The sequence below is a fragment of the Gasterosteus aculeatus genome, chromosome 13 (genome assembly GCF_964276395.1).
Source record: "Gasterosteus aculeatus chromosome 13, fGasAcu3.hap1.1, whole genome shotgun sequence".
Classification (NCBI taxonomy): Eukaryota; Metazoa; Chordata; class Actinopteri; order Perciformes; family Gasterosteidae; genus Gasterosteus; species Gasterosteus aculeatus.
In genome coordinates, this window is record NC_135701.1 from 4,245,344 (window position 1) to 4,262,403 (window position 17,060).

The 17,060-nt window shown below is 44.3% G+C and overlaps 1 protein-coding gene across 4 annotated transcripts; it reads left to right on the forward strand.

Moving 5' to 3' along the window:
- The first annotated feature begins 114 nt into the window (after positions 1–114).
- zfr (zinc finger RNA binding protein) lies at positions 115–16,055 on the forward strand. Of its 4 annotated transcripts, none has more exons than XM_040194762.2 (20): positions 115–274; positions 438–519; positions 2,250–2,526; positions 3,616–3,754; positions 4,045–4,263; positions 4,626–4,963; positions 5,189–5,395; positions 5,759–6,050; positions 6,811–6,992; positions 7,079–7,198; positions 8,266–8,411; positions 8,956–9,121; positions 9,550–9,773; positions 10,292–10,442; positions 10,804–10,945; positions 12,810–12,907; positions 13,810–13,905; positions 14,526–14,637; positions 14,791–14,888; positions 15,019–16,055. In XM_040194762.2, the coding sequence occupies exons 1-20, from the start codon at positions 238–240 to the stop codon at positions 15,199–15,201; spliced, it is 3,309 nt and encodes a 1,102-aa protein (XP_040050696.2). In that variant the 5' UTR covers positions 115–237; the 3' UTR covers positions 15,202–16,055. The 4 variants fall into 4 exon arrangements, 2 of the variants coding, with proteins under 2 accessions (XP_040050696.2, XP_077943170.1); XM_078087044.1 differs by having other exon boundaries at positions 138–274; positions 4,168–4,263; XR_013452032.1 differs by lacking the exon at positions 12,810–12,907 and having other exon boundaries at positions 137–274; positions 4,168–4,263.
- Positions 16,056–17,060: the final 1,005 nt, after the last annotated feature.

Consider the following 17,060-nt stretch of genomic DNA (forward strand, 5'->3'; position numbering starts at 1 on the left):
TACCCGCAGGCTACATCTTATGAGAAATGGATACTATTTGTTATCATAATCTTGCCCAAACCCACATGTTGTGTGATGTGATGGCTTTGTTGGCTGCTGAAACTGACATGTCTCACTTGTCTGATCAAGGCACAGCTTCCTTTCCTCTGCGCATGCGCCAAACTGCATATCCGGGTACGACATGCAATATAAATGCGCTAGTCTCCTACTCGACTGTCGATAGATTAAACAAAACCAATGATTCCCATATGTCCAGTAGTTTCCTTCACCTATGGTAAGTATCCTCCACATTTGGGATATTAGCGTAGCTGAACACATCTGGATAGCTTCATAAATGTAGAAGCAATATTATGAATGGATTAACGTTAGTCCTCGGAGCGCTCGAGCTTGCTGCTAACGGTTAGCTTAGCGTCACCCTGTGTGTCTGTCCTCCGCAGTGCCCAGCCGGCTCGGTGAAGATGCCAAAATGGCTACCGGCAATTACTTTGGATTTGCCCACGGGGCTGCCGCCCAGTACAGGTAAGAAGGACCTTAACACACCGCCATTTCGTTGGGAAAATGCCGTTTCTTGGCTCTAAAGTTCCCTGAGTTGGAAGGTTGTGCGCACACGTACAAGCTGTATGGTTCCCGTCGCTGCCATTGTTCGCGCTGGGGGAGGGGGCGGTTATCGCCGCCGCTGCCGCAGTTGGAGGCGGGCGGGCTTCACACTGTCCCTCGCTCCGCGTTAGAAACGCAACAGGGCCTCTCCGACGCCCTTTGCGGAGACAACGTACCACGCAGCCCCAGTAACACACCCACGAGTGGGCCGCATGATCAGACGCCAAAACGCAACGAACTGAATCAGTGCGCCTGTCAGTCATGTCAAACCGCTGAGTGGAGCATGAATGTGATCCAACATCTGGAATGTGCACACTGACACATCTGGCGAGTGTTGCTGGGTTTCATCACGGCGAGTCAGCAAGTGAAACCTTTTTAATTGAATAATAAGACTGAATCGGTGCTTGCAGTTGTGAACACTAGCTTTACATTGTTGGTAAACAAACAGAGTCCATTGCCTGTGCAATCTGAAGGGTAATGGGGGAATATGTAGTACGGTACGGAAGAAGTGGTTCGTATTGACATGGTTTTTAAACCGTACTATATATATCCTTTCATGGTGTAGATGTTAATGGTGTTTTTATAGCTTTCACAAAGCAGGATTTGGGGTTTCAGTTCCACTGGTTATGTTGGAAATTGTAGAAAAGCACAGCTGTTGATCAGGCAGCTACGTTCAAAGCTTTCAGATCAAAGCTTGGTGTAAATTAACCAATTTGTAATACTATTGTCATCTACCGCAGGAAAATACTGGACTGTAATGACCTGTACCTAATTACGTTGATGCAGAACTGTTTTGATGGACTTTTTTTCCCCGTTCAAACACTCCAGTGTTACATGAACTACATCGGCCTTTTCACCTCTGTACTTCTTTAGGTAATGCAGTTAAGAGTTGCCTGCCTTATTGCATGGTGGGGGAAACGCTGGCGTTGATGCTGTACTGTTGCGTGGACATTCATGCATCCTACTCTCACTGCTGTAAAAAGTTAGACTACTGTATACAAATGAACTTTGTAATAAAATGAACATGGCTTCAGTTCACCAAGGAATCAATGTGCGAGTGTGTGCGAGGGGGGGAAAAAAACGTTCTAAAACAACACCACGGTTTATGTTTACATTTCCGGCAGACAATGTTCCCAACTAGATAGAAGCCAAAGTCCAGCTGAGCTAGACGGGCATAGTCTGGTTCTCAACTACATTCAACTTCGCTGTTGTATGCTTTTGCAAAAAAAAAAAGGGTAAATTTCCCAAATTCCCCAGCTTAACTTCCCATGGAAAGTTTCTGGAATTTTTCTGCCCCTTAGATTTCCCATAGACTTTGAGATGCCTGTGAATCCGTTGATTCACTGGCACCTTCTCCAGGCCCATCTTTCTCAGACACACGGGTACACACACAGAGAAAGAGCCCTCGTCTCTGTAATTGTCACCATTCTTGGGTGCAAAAGACTAAAATCATTGGGGGGGGGGGGGTACGCATGTTATCATTTCCAATATTCATAGTCTATTTACAATATTTGGCTTCAATTGCTTATTCACTGATTTTGATTTTTTTTTTTTAACGTAATTTTACTCACAAAGTAAAATGTGAGTAACTTCAACAAAGCTCCGACCGGCCCTCTAACCTGCGACGTTTCTGTTTTGCGTTGCCCTGCCAGTCAGCAGCCAGGTGCCGGGGTAGCCTACACGCACCCCACCACGGTGGCCAGCTACACTGTTCACCAAGCACCTGTGGCGGCACACACCGTGGCGGCAGCCTACGCTCCCACTGCAGGCACCGTTGCAGTTCGGCCGGCGCCCGTCTCAGTAGCAGCCGCTACTGCCGCGGCTTATGGGGGATACCAGCCGGCACATGCCGCAGCTGACTACGGCTACCCCCAGCGCCCGCAGGAAGTCCCTCCACCACCGCCACCCGTCACCTCACAAAACTACCAGGTACGCCAAATGTTTCTCCCTTTCAAGACTCAAAGGGACCATGAAACTGTTTACTCTGGATTTGCATGTTTATTTGTGATGACACCAGTTCTGCCGATGTGATAAACCGTAAGTGTCAGTCTGAATCATTTAACTTGAATGAATTAAATTGCATTTAATTGACATTAAGGAACATTAGGAAATTAAGAAACATAAATGCTGAACCTATACATAAGTAGATTAAGGAAAAATTGCCATCCTTTAAAAATAGTTAAATATGAGATTTTAAGTTATTAAAGTCTGAAACAAAATTATAATTAACTTAAGTCAGTTAGTATTTTAGTAGTTGGCATTTTCCTTTTTTATTACGCTTTTCTGTGAACCTCTTGGCTGGTAAATTAATGGAAGTAACATTTGTCTTTAGAATCAAAACTTAAGATAGTGAAGGCACAATGACAAGGAAGTCCAAAATATAAACCACTCATTTTATTTTTACTTAAGATGTCATTTTCCAAATTTGTCAACCCGAGCAACAGGAAATATCAAATGGCATTTTAAATTGTTTCCACAAACCGTATGACTAAGTGTATTTAGAAGATAGTTTGCTATGATTGATCAATAGATCCATACAGATTTAATAGAATGCAGATCAGTCTTAATCCCCCCCCCCCCCCCCTCCAGATGCGATGAGGCATGTTTTTTAGGTAAAGTGTCTGTCCCCAACAATTAAAGTGTGATATCAATTAGAAAATAGTCTAATAATAATCTTCAGTAAACGTAGTTACAATTGTAAACTGATAAATTACGGGCATGTCTTAAACGTTTCATACAACAGAGCTTTTACTTTGACAGGCCATGCGCTAAAATGGGGGCTTTTCACTGGATACTCGGTAGTATTGTTTTTCAAGTGCAGAGCCCCCAAATGTCATGTAAGTGTTACAGGAAGGAGCAAAAGGAGATGCAGTGGGACTCAAAATTTACTTTATTGGGTAATTGCATCTATTGTTCTATACATGGCACCACAGTGAGGGATGACCCAGACTCAAAAGTTCAGTGATAAATCTACGGCAGGAATTGAAGCGCCAACCCTGACCCTCTCTTCCCTTGCAGGACACCTACTCCTATGTCCGGTCCACAGCTCCTGCTGTGGCTTATGACAGTAAGCAGTACTACCAACAGGCCACTGCTACAGCAGCGGTCGCTGCTGCACAGCCGCAACCCAGCGTGGCAGATTCCTACTACCAGACGGGTATGCTGAACTCAATTCATTTCAAAATTCAGCGGGTCAAATTTATTCGGGGTTGTCCATGAAGGGGCTAACCTGATTAGCTTGGTCAAGGGAGCACAATTGGCCCGCAGCCTTAATTGATGAGGTGGAACTCTGGAGAAACTAGACTTGATGTTCTGTGTGTGTCAAGACATTGATTATCATTGTATCACCGATGATCACAGGACTTAATTCAACAGTACTTTAGTATTTTTTGTGTATAATCACAAATTATTTTGAGAGCGACGTGTGTCTTCCGTTCTGTCTTCCAGCCCCTAAACCAGGATATAGCCAGGGTGTTACCTCGTACACCCAGAGCCAGCAGAGTCGACAGGTCACCGTGATAAAGCCAGCCGCTCCCAGTCAAGCCTCATCCACTTTCTCCATCTACCCAGTGACTTCTGCTGTCCAGCCTGTGGCCGCCGCCGCGTCCGTGGTCCCCTCTTACTCCCAAAGCCCGACCTACAGCACCAATGCTGTCACTTACTCTGGTAAGTTGCTATTAATTCACTTTTTACACAAGGCGTCCCTGGACTCTGTAGTACTTGAGATGAATGCTAACATGCTCAAAGTGACAATGCTAACAAACACCTTTGCATGCTTACATTTAGTAACACTAAACAGTATACCCAATATCCAGTTGTGAAACTTGTGTTATGAAACCTGGTGTTTTTTAATAAAATGAAAGGATTTAACTCCTTGTTAAAGTTCTTAATATCCGTAGCGATGGCCGCCTCAGTTGGTCCTCAAAATGGACACACAATGTTGGCCTGTTATGAGAATATTTTTATCATTGACCCTGTTCAAAATGCTGTGAAATGACTGTGTGGTGCCTCGGTTTATCTCTTTCCAGGAACATCATACTCTGGCTATGAGGCAGCCGTTTACTCTGCAGCCTCCAGCTACTACCACCAGCAGCAGCAGCAGCAGCAACAACAACAGCAGCAGCAACAACAACAACAACAGCAGCAACAACAACAACAGCAGCAGCAGCAGCAGCAGCAGCAACAACAACAACAGCAACAGAAGCAGGCAGTGGCAGCTGTAGCAGCGACAGCGGCGTGGACGGGGAACACGTTCACCAAGAAACCTCCCTTTCAGAGCAAGCAGCTTCGTCCCAAGCAGCAGCAGCCTAAACCCCCTCAGATCCACTACTGCGACGTCTGTAAGATCAGCTGTGCCGGCCCCCAGGTGACCCCCCCCCCCCCCCCCCCCCCCGTCCTTGTTGACATCTAACTTGAAGTGATGGAATGCTTTTGAAGTTTGATATGAATTGTGCCATCGGCATGTCCACAAAGACCAACTTTAAGGGTTTCTGGTTTAAAAACCTTCACCATGTTATTTGTGTCCAAACAAGTTATTGACGACCTGTGTGACCAATGGCTCTCGTCTTTCCCCAAACATTGAATGCGTTAGACTTACAAGGAGCACCTTGAAGGCCAGAAGCACAAGAAGAAGGAGGCGGCACTGAAGGTTTCCCAGAGCACCAACAGCAGCGGCGGTAGTGGCGGAGGGTCGATGTCCCGCAATGCTCAAAACCAGCTCCGCTGTGAGCTCTGCGACGTTTCCTGCACTGGCGCCGATGCCTACGCCGCCCATATCCGCGGAGCCAAACACCAGAAGGTGAGGATGACAAACATGAATCCGTGTCCATGATGCCAAAGGTGGTACTGGTTCTAGTGGGAGGCTCCATCCTCTTTGCGTTAAAGATTAAAGAGAACATTCTAAAGAGAACATCTAATACACTGCATCTCAAATTGATTGTTATTCTTTTACCCCCTTGAAGAGTGTTTGTTGTGGGTCATTCATTCTCGTTATAACAATGACTCAATCTCAACACACGTGAGACAAGTAGGTCGGAGCGTTGCGAGCTCCTCGATGACGTGTAAAAACAAATTCTGCCGCCTGCGGTATAAACAGAGACATTCATACCGTACGTAAATCTTTATTTTTTTTATTATTATTTATTCCAACTCTCTTCGCCAGGTTGTGAAGCTTCACACCAAGCTCGGTAAGCCCATTCCCTCGACCGAGCCCAGCATGGTCACTCAAACATCGTCCATTACCACAGCTGCTCCCAGCAAGACCACCACAGCGACCCTGAGCAGCACCGGCGGCTCTCTGTGTGCGGCCTCCTCCAGCTCTGCATACCTGAAACCAGTCAACACGGTCAGCAGTGCTATGGCAGGCGTGAAGAACCCGTTGGCCAACAGCCTCTCTGTTGCCAACTCTGCCTCCGCCGGGAAGAAAGTCACCGCCCCCAAGATCAATTTTGTTGGTGAGTAAGCTCACGTTGAGGATTCAGCACCTGGTTCTGCGATGAACTCTGAAATTGGTTAACCAAGGATTTTGCAAAAGCTATTTTATAAAAGCAAAAGTGATTGTTCAATACAGACAAATCTAATTCTGATTACTTGGCATTCATACAGCTGCAAACATCCATTTTCTGGTTAAAAAAGATTTATGCCTACTCTGCGCTGCCGGTGTTTGTGCTTTTCATGAGGCTTTTTGAGGGCAATCCTTCATTAATAAATATATTCTGAATTTGGGAGCTTTTTATGTGTAATATGAACCTAATCCGCCATCTTGAACCTTTTCTTTGCTGTGCAGTACTTTTGCTCAGTTACACTAGTGTACTGTAGTGTTCTTTTTCTCTTACACCGAAGTCGAACTTCAGCTCTTCCTGATGTTGTTCGCCATGTTACACCAAGCAGACATGTCCAGGGTTGGGCTTAATTTGTTGATTTTGTAACACAGTCAGAAGTACAAATGCTCTTTGGTCATATGTAGAAAGAGACACCTCTGCAATGTTACCTGCTACTTTTATTATGTTGGAACGAGATGAATGTGCTGAATCTTTTTGCATGCATTAAAACCAAGTGATCTAGCAATCATGATGACCATTATGACGACTACAGAGAGAAATATTCCTCCTCACGATCAACCTTTTTTGCACTGTGTTTTGATTTGGATTGGTGTTTAGCAGTAGCGCTGTTCATGTTCTATTATTAAACAACATTGTAATTTCTTGAATGCAGGTGGAAATAAATTGCAGACCACAGTGAAGATGGATGAGGCCAAAGTGGAAGCTTCTAAGCCTGCGACGCCCTCCTCGGGTACACAGGACCCCAAGGGCGACGTTTCAGATTCTCTGTCCACATCAGCCTTGGCTGCACTGCAGAGCGACGTCCAGCCGGTCGGTCACGACTACGTCGAGGAGGTGCGTTTGGACGGGCTGATACATACACTTACGCATACGCTGAGCAGCAATGCATTTAAATCTTTAAAGTGCAACTTCCTTCCCAGGTCCGAAACGACGAAGGCAAAGTCATCCGCTTCCATTGCAAGCTGTGTGAATGTAGCTTCAACGATCCAAATGCAAAGGAAATGCATCTGAAAGGTCGACGGCATCGACTGCAGTACAAGGTTTGTAAGCTGCCGTATTACATCGCTACACAGGACACACAGTGGTGTGTTCGTCAGGCGTCTCGGAGCAGGGAAATGGGGGAGTTCTTTATGGTTATGTCTTTTATTTATCTTGGTGCTCTACTCTGAGGTCGGCGTCCTCAAATCTCATGCAACACAAAGGGTGCACTGATTTCTTTCTTTCTGACCGGGCTTCAAGTACTTTTCTTGCAGAGTACATTCATGAGTAAATTATACCATTTCAGTTCCTCAATAACTTCATCGCCGTTGTTTGCAGTAAGGATGTTCATAATTAACTGAAAAATGCTGAAAATACAGAAATGGGAACTATACATAACACCTGCTGTAAAGAAAGGGTCTAGGGGGGAAAAGGCATACAAAACATGAGTTCAAAACCTTTGGGGCCCCCTTAAAATCTTAAGATATGTCATATGGAGACAGATTGACAGAGTGGAGAGGAAGCAATGGCTTGACTTACTACCCTAAGTCATCTGTTTATGTCTGCATGAGTCAGTGCCAGTAAGGCTAGCTGGCTGGCCAAAGACATGACAGATTTTTATGTATAGTTGGAAAATCAAGACGAGCGGAATGAGGATTTGAAGAATAGTTGCGGCTGAAGCATTCCAACTAAAACGGCAAAACCTGAAGTGGCTTGTCACATGAAGGAGAATAGTGCTCGTCCACTTTAAAAGTCAGCTCATTTACGTGTGCCGTGTTTATTGCTGACTACGGGGCTAACCTCCCCCAGCCTGAATCCACTAGATGACACTGCATCGTACCTCTCAGCTTAACTGGTTCTCTCACCGATAAATAACCTGTACACGCACTGTAGTGCTTCATTCACAGCTGCACCTTTTTTCATGGCTGACTTCAGTCAGATACTCGGCTGGCAACCTCACAGATAAACGCAATGAGTATTGGCGAATCTCCAATCCAATTTGTTAGTTTGTTGTTTTTGTATTAATAATTATACTTGTATTATCTGGCAGCAATTGTTCTTAATTTCCAAATAGAATATTTATTTTTTTACATTAAGACCATAAATATATATTTTTTTTCTTCTACAGAAAAAGGTCAACCCAGATCTGCAGGTGGAGGTCAAGCCCAGCATCCGAGCCCGGAAGATTCAGGAAGAGAAGATGAGAAAGCAGATGCAGAAAGAAGAGTACTGGAGGAGAAGAGAGGAGGAGGAGCGCTGGAGAATGGAGATGCGGTACGGTTGTTGAGGAAAGATGCAGTAGTTCATGATGTAGCCTCACCACCTCGGGCTGTTGAACAATAGAATGAGAGTGTATGCCAGTCCAGTGTTTCCCACAGATCCAACGTCAGTGTGGCGGCTGGGGCCTCACCTATTCGTTTAATATTAATTTGTAAGACAAAACCTTATTGGAGTAAATGCAAAACAGGGCTTCACGCCTATACAAGCATCGTACTAAATGCACAAAGTCTGCAACTTCTGTCAGAGCAACAGATTTTGCGGAGCTTGCAAAAAAAAAAGACACGCGAGGCAGACACGGTGTGCACGGAGACGCGTGAGTGACCGACGGAAGGAGAGCAGGGAAAGGAAATGCAGCTGAACGAATACGCTGCGTGATTTAAATGCAATGCACCAAATGCAATGTGGGGCGGCCGGTGTTGAATCTGGTGCACCGCCACAAATGAGTCCATGTGTGGGAAACCCTCCAGTCGGCACAGACGCGGTCCTCCGTGTTCATACACGCTCAATGTGGAGACGAGCTGTGGCTTTGTATTTCCAGGCGTTATGAAGAGGACATGTACTGGAGACGTATGGAGGAGGAGCAGCACCACTGGGACGACCGGCGCCGCATGCCGGACGGCGTTTATCCCCCGGGGCCTCCTGGTCCCCCCGGCCTTCTTGGCGTCCGGCCCGGCATGCCCGGCCTCCAGGCGCCGGGTCCTGTGGTAAGGCTTCATCGCGTCATTCGGTCTAACCAGTGTGCCCAATATACTGCCTGGAACCATAAATTGGTATTTTTAAAACTGACATTGACAAGTTACTTTCTCTGCGATGGTATTTCTTTTTGTCATTTAATAAGCTAGATAGACGTGACGATTCAGCACATAAAACACAAACCGCTGGGAGTCACTACAGAAACCTCCTTGTTGCAAATGTTCCATTTTGAAGTGAAGAACACAACTCCCTCCAGCTCTTCTGCTGCTGTTTTCTAGTTATGCAGCTTGACGAGCTTGTGTATGTAACCGCAATGTGCAAGACTAAAGACATGTTTCTATTCACTCGCCTTTTATGGCTCATTTTCATTCATTCATCATGTTTTTGTTTTTTTTAAATAATCCATTGTACCACTATAACCTTTTTTTCCTTCTTGCAGCCTCCACGTCGGCCCGACTCTTCAGATGACCGCTATGTCATGACCAAGCATGCAGCCATCTACCCCTCAGAGGATGAGCTCCAGTCCATCCAGAAGATTGTGTCCATCACAGAGCGCGCGCTCAAACTGGTCTCCGACATCATTACGGACAAGGACAAGGCCAAAGAAGAAGAAGAAGAAGAAGAAGAAGAGGAGAAGGAGGAGAAAGAACCCTCTAAAGACAGGTGTGATCAGGTCGACTGGATGGTTGACCTTGCTTTGGCTTATTGATGCACTTTCCTTCTCAAGCAGAAGCGTTTTATTTTGGTCCGTTAGAGATCTACACTTGGTGTTTCCGTGGCTACCATCCGCTCAGCGTCTTTGTTTTACAAGCAAAAGTTTGATAACTGATCGGTAAAGTTGCTGAAGAGACTGCAACCTTTCTTCTACCCTGCGGGACGTCCACTTCTAGTATTACTATACTTCTAATACTACAGTTAATTACTTTTGACATAAAATGTATTTGTGATCATGCAGCCACCGATCAGCAGAGGCACTGTCAGAATTGACGGGCTAACGACCGCTGTACATTACTGAGACTGAGACTGCTTCACCGGATCTGTGTCTAATCTCTATTTAATTACATTCATTCTGTAATTTAATTTCAAGATCTAATTTACGTTGTTCATCAGGACAACATTCTGTACATGGAAGTGTGTAACAACATTTCCTCCTTCTCTCCATTGTTTGTGTGAACGTCCAGAGCCCTGAAGGGCGTGATGAGGGTTGGAGTCCTGGCCAAAGGTTTGCTGCTTCGCGGGGACAAGAACGTCAACCTTGTCCTGCTCTGCTCCGAGAAGCCCACCAAGGACCTCCTCTCCCGCATCGTGGAGCACCTCCCCAAACAACTAACAGTACTATCTTATATATATCACAACTCTTTATGGCCGTTGCCTCAACAGCCACTTTGTTCCTTTTAGGTTAAGTCGTAACTGATATTAAGAAACCGAAAGTGTGCTTGAGTGGAAACATTTGAATGATGACTTTTTTTAAATCCCTTTGGGCCAAATTGAAGCAGGAAACCATACAATGATGCTGATGTTATCTGATAGTGGGGAAAATGTGGGGAAATGCTGTGTCAGAAGAGGTGCTGGTCCACGTTCTGTGATGGCTGCCTCTATGAGAGCAGGAGACCACGAGGAGGGTCCTGCTCCCCGTCTGCAGCTTTTGGGGCTCGATTCTCGTCTGGAATAACGGCCTTGGTGTTTTTTCAAGGTGGTCACGCCCGAGAAATACGAGGTCAGTGGCTGCGCTGAGGAAGCGGCGATCATCCTGACGTCCGGCACCGAGCCGAAGATGCGAGTGACGATCACGCTGACTTCGCCCGTCATCAGGGAGGAAAACGGCCGGGACGGAGGTTGGAATCCACCCCCCCCCTCCCCACCCCACCTTTCCCCCATTGCACCTCCTCTCTTGTCTCTCTGCTGTCTCTCTATGAAATCAGTCTCAATATGTTTGTCGACGCCCTGAAGAGTGCTTACCTGCTGGCACATAACATTTCAATCCGATCGTCCAGGCACCCTTGTGCTTCATTTGGATTTCAGTAATCAGAACTGAACGACGGGGCACCCGAGGAAGCGCAAGCGCGTCATATTTCCTTTTTGATGAGGTCTTTCCTTCAGGGTTTGTTGTGCTCAGTTTCTGGCCTGCACAAATTTAGTTTTTATCACCACCTTTCTTTTCAACAACTAAACCATCAAATAGATTTGTTTTTTTATTTTGTGATAATCTGCTTTTAATGGTAAAGGTGGAAGCGCATATTATTTTTCTCAATTGATGCCCTTTCTGATAATGGCGGGCGGATTTGAAAAGAAGAGGCAAGTGCCAGCAGTATTGCTCTTAGGCTTTTTCTGCTCTTACCTCTCAAATGCAATATTTATCCTCTTGGAACAAAGCATGACCAGTGTTTGCATTGTGTTCCGTCTAGTTAATTGCAGGTGAGATTCTCTTTGTTTCCTGTGTTCCAGGGGATTCTGTTTCCAGTTTACTGTTATAACCAATGGGAGACGTGCATTACAGTATCAGTTCTCCAAATTTCCTTTTGAGATGAGGATATAAAAGAAAAAGACAATTCCTTCAGAAGATGACTAATAGACAACAGGAGGCCCTTCTGTTCCTCAAGTTTGATTTGGAATTGATTATTTGACATTTTGCAACCCTTTTTTTTTAATCTCAAATCCAGAACTGGTAGAGGAAATTGGATGTTACATTCCCACAGGAAACAAATCTTCCTTTTGTGTACCGGTGACCAAGTGTTCACCGTGCTGAGGTCCCCTGTTCTAAAGTGCTCCCCTGAGTTGATTGACACCTTCCTTCACACACATAGGACTAAAAAAAAAAAAAATCCTGGCAAATATTTTAAAGACTGAACATTTACTCTGAATGAATGGACAATGGAAAGATGAACCAATGAAATGATTCTTTGGGGAGTATCGTTAAAAGTTCATGTACAGAAGGTTACGACTGAGAACAGCCTTTTGCTATACAATGATTGTCGGGGTCTTCTTCCTACCTGATGTTAGGTATGCATGCAGTGATCCTAACCCCTTTCGTTTGCTGGTAGTTCTCATGTTTTTTTTCTCTTCTTCAGCACCCATTGCTTCCTCCTCCTTTGTATCCATAGTAATATCTACAAGTCAGCACAAAAGCCCCTTCATTTCCTTGGAACGAAAAAACAACAACAAATTTTCTGGTACCTTGTGTCCCATCAGGGGTTTATTAGAGCCCAACGGCCTTCGGAAGGATTTTTGACCAAGGTTTTCTCACATCCCAAAAACGTTGCCACACCTACTATTGACATCTCACTTTTTAAAAAGATTTAAAAGAACGCTCTTTATTTGCGCACAGTGTTCATACTGACGCCACGGAATCCCGTCTGCGTCCCAGTGCTCACCCGATAAATCAGCATTGGCTTCGGACCAACGGAGCCCCTTAAACCATGTTCTGTAGCGATCTGGTCCACGGCCCTGAGATGACTTCACATAGTCAAAGGAAGTGGATAGATTGAATGTGTTGGTTTGTCAGCTTTTAACGTCCTTACCTTTTTTTTTATTTTATTTATTCTGTTATCAGAAAATAAGCAACCATCTGCAATGGTTGTCATGGAGAGAGACATTGGTATGTGTGGCAATGTGTTTGTTCTTTGCCAGCCTCGCTGACCTGGTCAAACACCCATTCCCCATCACCCAGACATATTTTTGACACTTCAAATCCATTTTTAGATGTAACCTCGGGTATGGTGAAAGACCCAGCGGACGTCTTGGACAGGCAAAAATGCCTTGACGCTCTGGCTGCTCTGCGCCACGCTAAGTGGTTCCAGGTTCGGAACATCATTTTACTTTCTTATTGTAGCCTTATGAGATGCATTATTTATACTTGTTTAGTCCTTTTATTTGTGTTTTACACATTTGGTTTTTTGATTTCTATCGCAATTAGGAAAACTATTAATATTTGAAGTATTAAAAAAAAAAAAGGAAGAAAAATATTCAAGGATGCCACATATGACAATAATGATCTGGTTAATGTCCTTTATCGATTTTGAGTCTTAAGTTCATTTAAAACTCTCATATGAAAAAACAAACCTACTCATAATAACTGGCATCCTTGTATTCTCTTTGTAATTCTCGAAGTACTGCATTACAGTTCTAGTATGTGATTCCATAAGGCTGCACAATAACTTGCACAAAGTTGTGCCATCAAGAAGTGCTTTCATGTTACACGTTTGTATTGTTTTATTCTCTATATACATACATATATATATATTTAGTAGAATAGGGATTGAGAGAAAAAGGACCATCTGAGTAGTTTCCTGTGTTTCTGCTCGCTGAGCAAAAGCACAGGCAAAGTAAAGCAGATCTCCTCTGCTCTTTCAGTCCCTATACTCTCCTCACAGGTGGACTCTTGTACTTTTGTTTTTTAAAGTACCTGTTAGTGAGATACCTGGACGAAGCCGGGGTCAGGGTTTAGAAGATGACAAGTTCTCATTTCTTGTGCATCTTGCAAACTTTGAACTCCCTTTTACTAACTGTGAGGTACAAGACTACTGGGAATGGCAGCTGAATGCAAGCTTTAATGTCTCTTTCATACACACCTCCAAACCAAACTCCAGCTTCCATTATGCACAGTAGTGTTTGGACCTCTGTGAGAACTGATTCACTTGATTGGTCCATCTCTTGTCACTCCTTGTCTCTGCGTAAAACCCTAACTTTATTGCATCAAAAGGCCAGAGCCAACGGCCTTCAGTCCTGCGTGATCATCATCCGGATCCTGCGAGACCTCTGCCAGCGGGTTCCCACGTGGTCGTCCTTCCCGGGATGGGTGAGTGCTTTCAGAACGCGCTTTGTAGGCTGCGTTCACTGAAGCGTTAAGAACCGGACGTCTGGTTTGAGTGATCGGCCAGTCGGGTTTGTTTCTCCAGTAGTTTCAGCCACAGGCTGCTGTTTTTCTTTTTTCTCCCTACTGCCCCACCACTGCAGGTCAAACGAACCAATCGTGAGGACTGGCTGCCGAATGTCGCTGTGTTAGTGAGAGAAATGTTTTACCATCTAGAAGCTTGTTTTAGTTTTTTTCTTTTTAACTGAATGATCTTTGATTGTATACTAGCTCCTTAGTTTGGTTATCGATGGCACACGGCAGGCTCTTATGCCGGTGCCTTGAGGTAGGTTATGAGAAGTTACCCTGATGGGCGGTCCGGAGTATGAAGCGCTCTCCACCTTTTAAAGTGCTGCACTAATGTTTAGTTGTTTGTTCGGGAGAAACTGAGTTTTCCCTGGAAGTCGTCTGCAAGGAAGGTCTGTCTGTAAATGACAAAGCTACAGAACTCAAAGTTGTTTTTAGCAGAAAGATTTGCAACCTATTAGAACCCTATTGCGTGTGTGTGTGTGTGTGTGCGTGTGTGTGCGCGCAGGCAGCTAACCCTCCCCGTTCACTCTGTTCAGGCGATGGAGCTGCTGGTGGAGAAGGCGATCAGCAGCGCCTCCGCCCCCCTCAGCCCGGGTGACGCTCTGAGGCGTATCTTTGAATGTATCTCCTCTGGGATCTTGCTCCCTGGTAAGATGTTTCTTTATTACATTGATGACTGTTCCATAACAAACATTGTGTTCTGCTGAGAGGAGGGAAAGTCCTTCAAATTTGATGATATGGGGATAAACTCTCCCAGGCGTGGACGGGACTATAAACAGGATAACTTTGCGTTGTCAACAGGTGCTCCAGGATTAGTGGATCCTTGTGAAAAGAGGGCCATGGATACCCTCGCATCGATGGGGGAGCAACAAAGAGAGGACATCACCTCCAGTGCCCAAGTAAAAGCCCTTTTTATTTTACATTAACTACCAAGCTGAAACATTTAGAGATGAGATGGTTTGAAAGGACTGTCAATCTGCAGAGGCGCTTCTCATTGCGCTGTTTGGTTTTATCTCTGTATTTCCACAGTTTGCCTTGAGGCTCCTGGCATTCCGTCAGATCCACAAAGTTCTGGGCATGGACCCCCTGCCGCAGGTAAACCCCCGCTTCAGCGTCCGCAACAGCCGCAAGCGTCGCCGCGACAACAGCGAGGGGACGGACAGCTTGGAGGGCGACGGCAAGAAGGACAAGAAGGATTACGACAGTCTCTAAAGCGTCTCCGTTATCGGCCGCGCCGCCACGTGAAGTACTAACATGTTGTACGCGCCGTCTCCTGTGTCCTGGTTGAGCTCCAGTGCGGCTGTTGTTTTTGTTTCCGTTAATAAGCTACAGATGTATCCGTGTAACCGCAGCCTCACAGTGCTCTGTATTGCACAAACCAACGTGTCTGGTTGTGTTCCGTTTTAGTTGTAGATTTCTTACAGTTTGGCTTCTCTAGATAACGGTTTTTACCCGACGGGCCTCTGGAGTCGGAGTGGCGCTGCAGCAGCGATGCTTAATCCGCGCCTTCATTCATCTATATCGTCCCATCCGGTGGTGGACCGTGTTCTTAATGTGAAGCATTCATTTGACCAACTCAATTTACTTGTTCTTTTTGGATATGAATAACTGCTTCATGCGAGTGATGTTTGCTGCTGTGGTCTTCTTGTTGCTTCTCGATGCCACACATAACCATAAAAAAGACCTACGGGGCGTCAGAGATTCAGAAGAACTTTCACTGTTGATAGATCTTTGTTAGTTGTGAAGTTGTGCTTTTATGTCCTTTCATTTTCATATATATGGAAGTATTTGTATAATCTTTAAATAGATGAAAAAACAACTAAAAACAGCTTTTGTTTGTGAAACTTGCACCGTTCTTTTTGCTTTTAGAATTATTATTTTTTTTTTCCTTGTTAATAAGAAACTTCATTGGCTTGCTTGCCTTTTAACCTGGTTTAGGTGAATTCAGTTCAGTAGTGGAAATGAGAACAGTAATCTAGACTGGGAATGAGAGTGACTTTGAATGCTTGCCATGCTCTGCATTCTGCTTCAATCCCAGCAGCAGAATAAACCCATTTCCAGATTGAGTGACTTTGTTTTCTGTGTTGGAGCCTAAAGGTTTGAGGAAAAAAAAAAAACGCCCTCTTATTTTCAGATTCAAATAACACATTTTCCATGGCAACTTTGTTAAATGGTTGCAGAACTCTTTTCTGAACAAATTTGTCATTTCAATATTTGAGTGCAGTAAAGATGTCAGTCACTGTATGCCAGGATCGTATGCAATTGTATGACATAAACAAATCATAGAAACAATTGCCACATAAATGTTGAGAAACTCCTATTGTGCTATTTAAAAAAAAATCCCCAGTCATAAATGTAGTGAAGAATGTTGGTAAAGTGTCTGCATTGAAGATCTAGTCTACCATACTAGTCATGAAATGGATGAGAAGTCTGTTATAGTAATGTAATATATTATGTCATGTCATGGAAATATTGAAGGAAAGTTCCATTAAAGAAAGGATGTTTATATATAAAATCAAAGGTCCTAATGAGGTCATAGTTTACACACAATTCCACAACTTTGGATATTATTTTTATAAAAGTCAGTTACGGTCATTAAACAAATTATTATATGCCATACAAACTAAATATAACAGAAGTTGTATCTTGTTGCTTGTGTGGATTTCATTCCATAATCACTTTTATTATACAATTTTAAAGGAAATTCTCACAAGGCGCTTGTATTTTTGATTTACCAGGCTCTGGACTCGCTGTTGGTGTATAAAAATGCAGGACAAACTACACCAAAAGCACATTTCCTGGTTGTGTAATTGCATAATGTTTTACATTACATGTCATTTAGCTGCTGCTTTTATCCAAAGCGACTTACAAGTGCATTCAACCATAGGGATACAAACTCCGAACAAGAAACAAGAACGTGCAATTTCATCAGATAAGCCAGTTTACAAATTGCTATAGATGAGTGGCGTTATAAGTACAATGTAAGTGCTACAATCTGTTAGTCTTTAGTCGAGGTAGAGTCTGAAGAGATGTGTCTTTAGTTTTATCACAGCCAATGCCATCTATTTGAT

Bases quoted from the DNA above. Each gene is read 5' to 3' on its own strand.
- zfr (XM_040194762.2), top strand. From the start codon at position 238: ATGATTCCCATATGTCCAGTAGTTTCCTTCACCTATG. The intron at 520-2,249 runs GTAAGAAGGACC...TTGCCCTGCCAG, and splicing joins GGGGCTGCCGCCCAGTACAG to TCAGCAGCCAGGTGCCGGGG. The intron at 9,774-10,291 runs GTGTGATCAGGT...GTGAACGTCCAG, and splicing joins AAAGAACCCTCTAAAGACAG to AGCCCTGAAGGGCGTGATGA.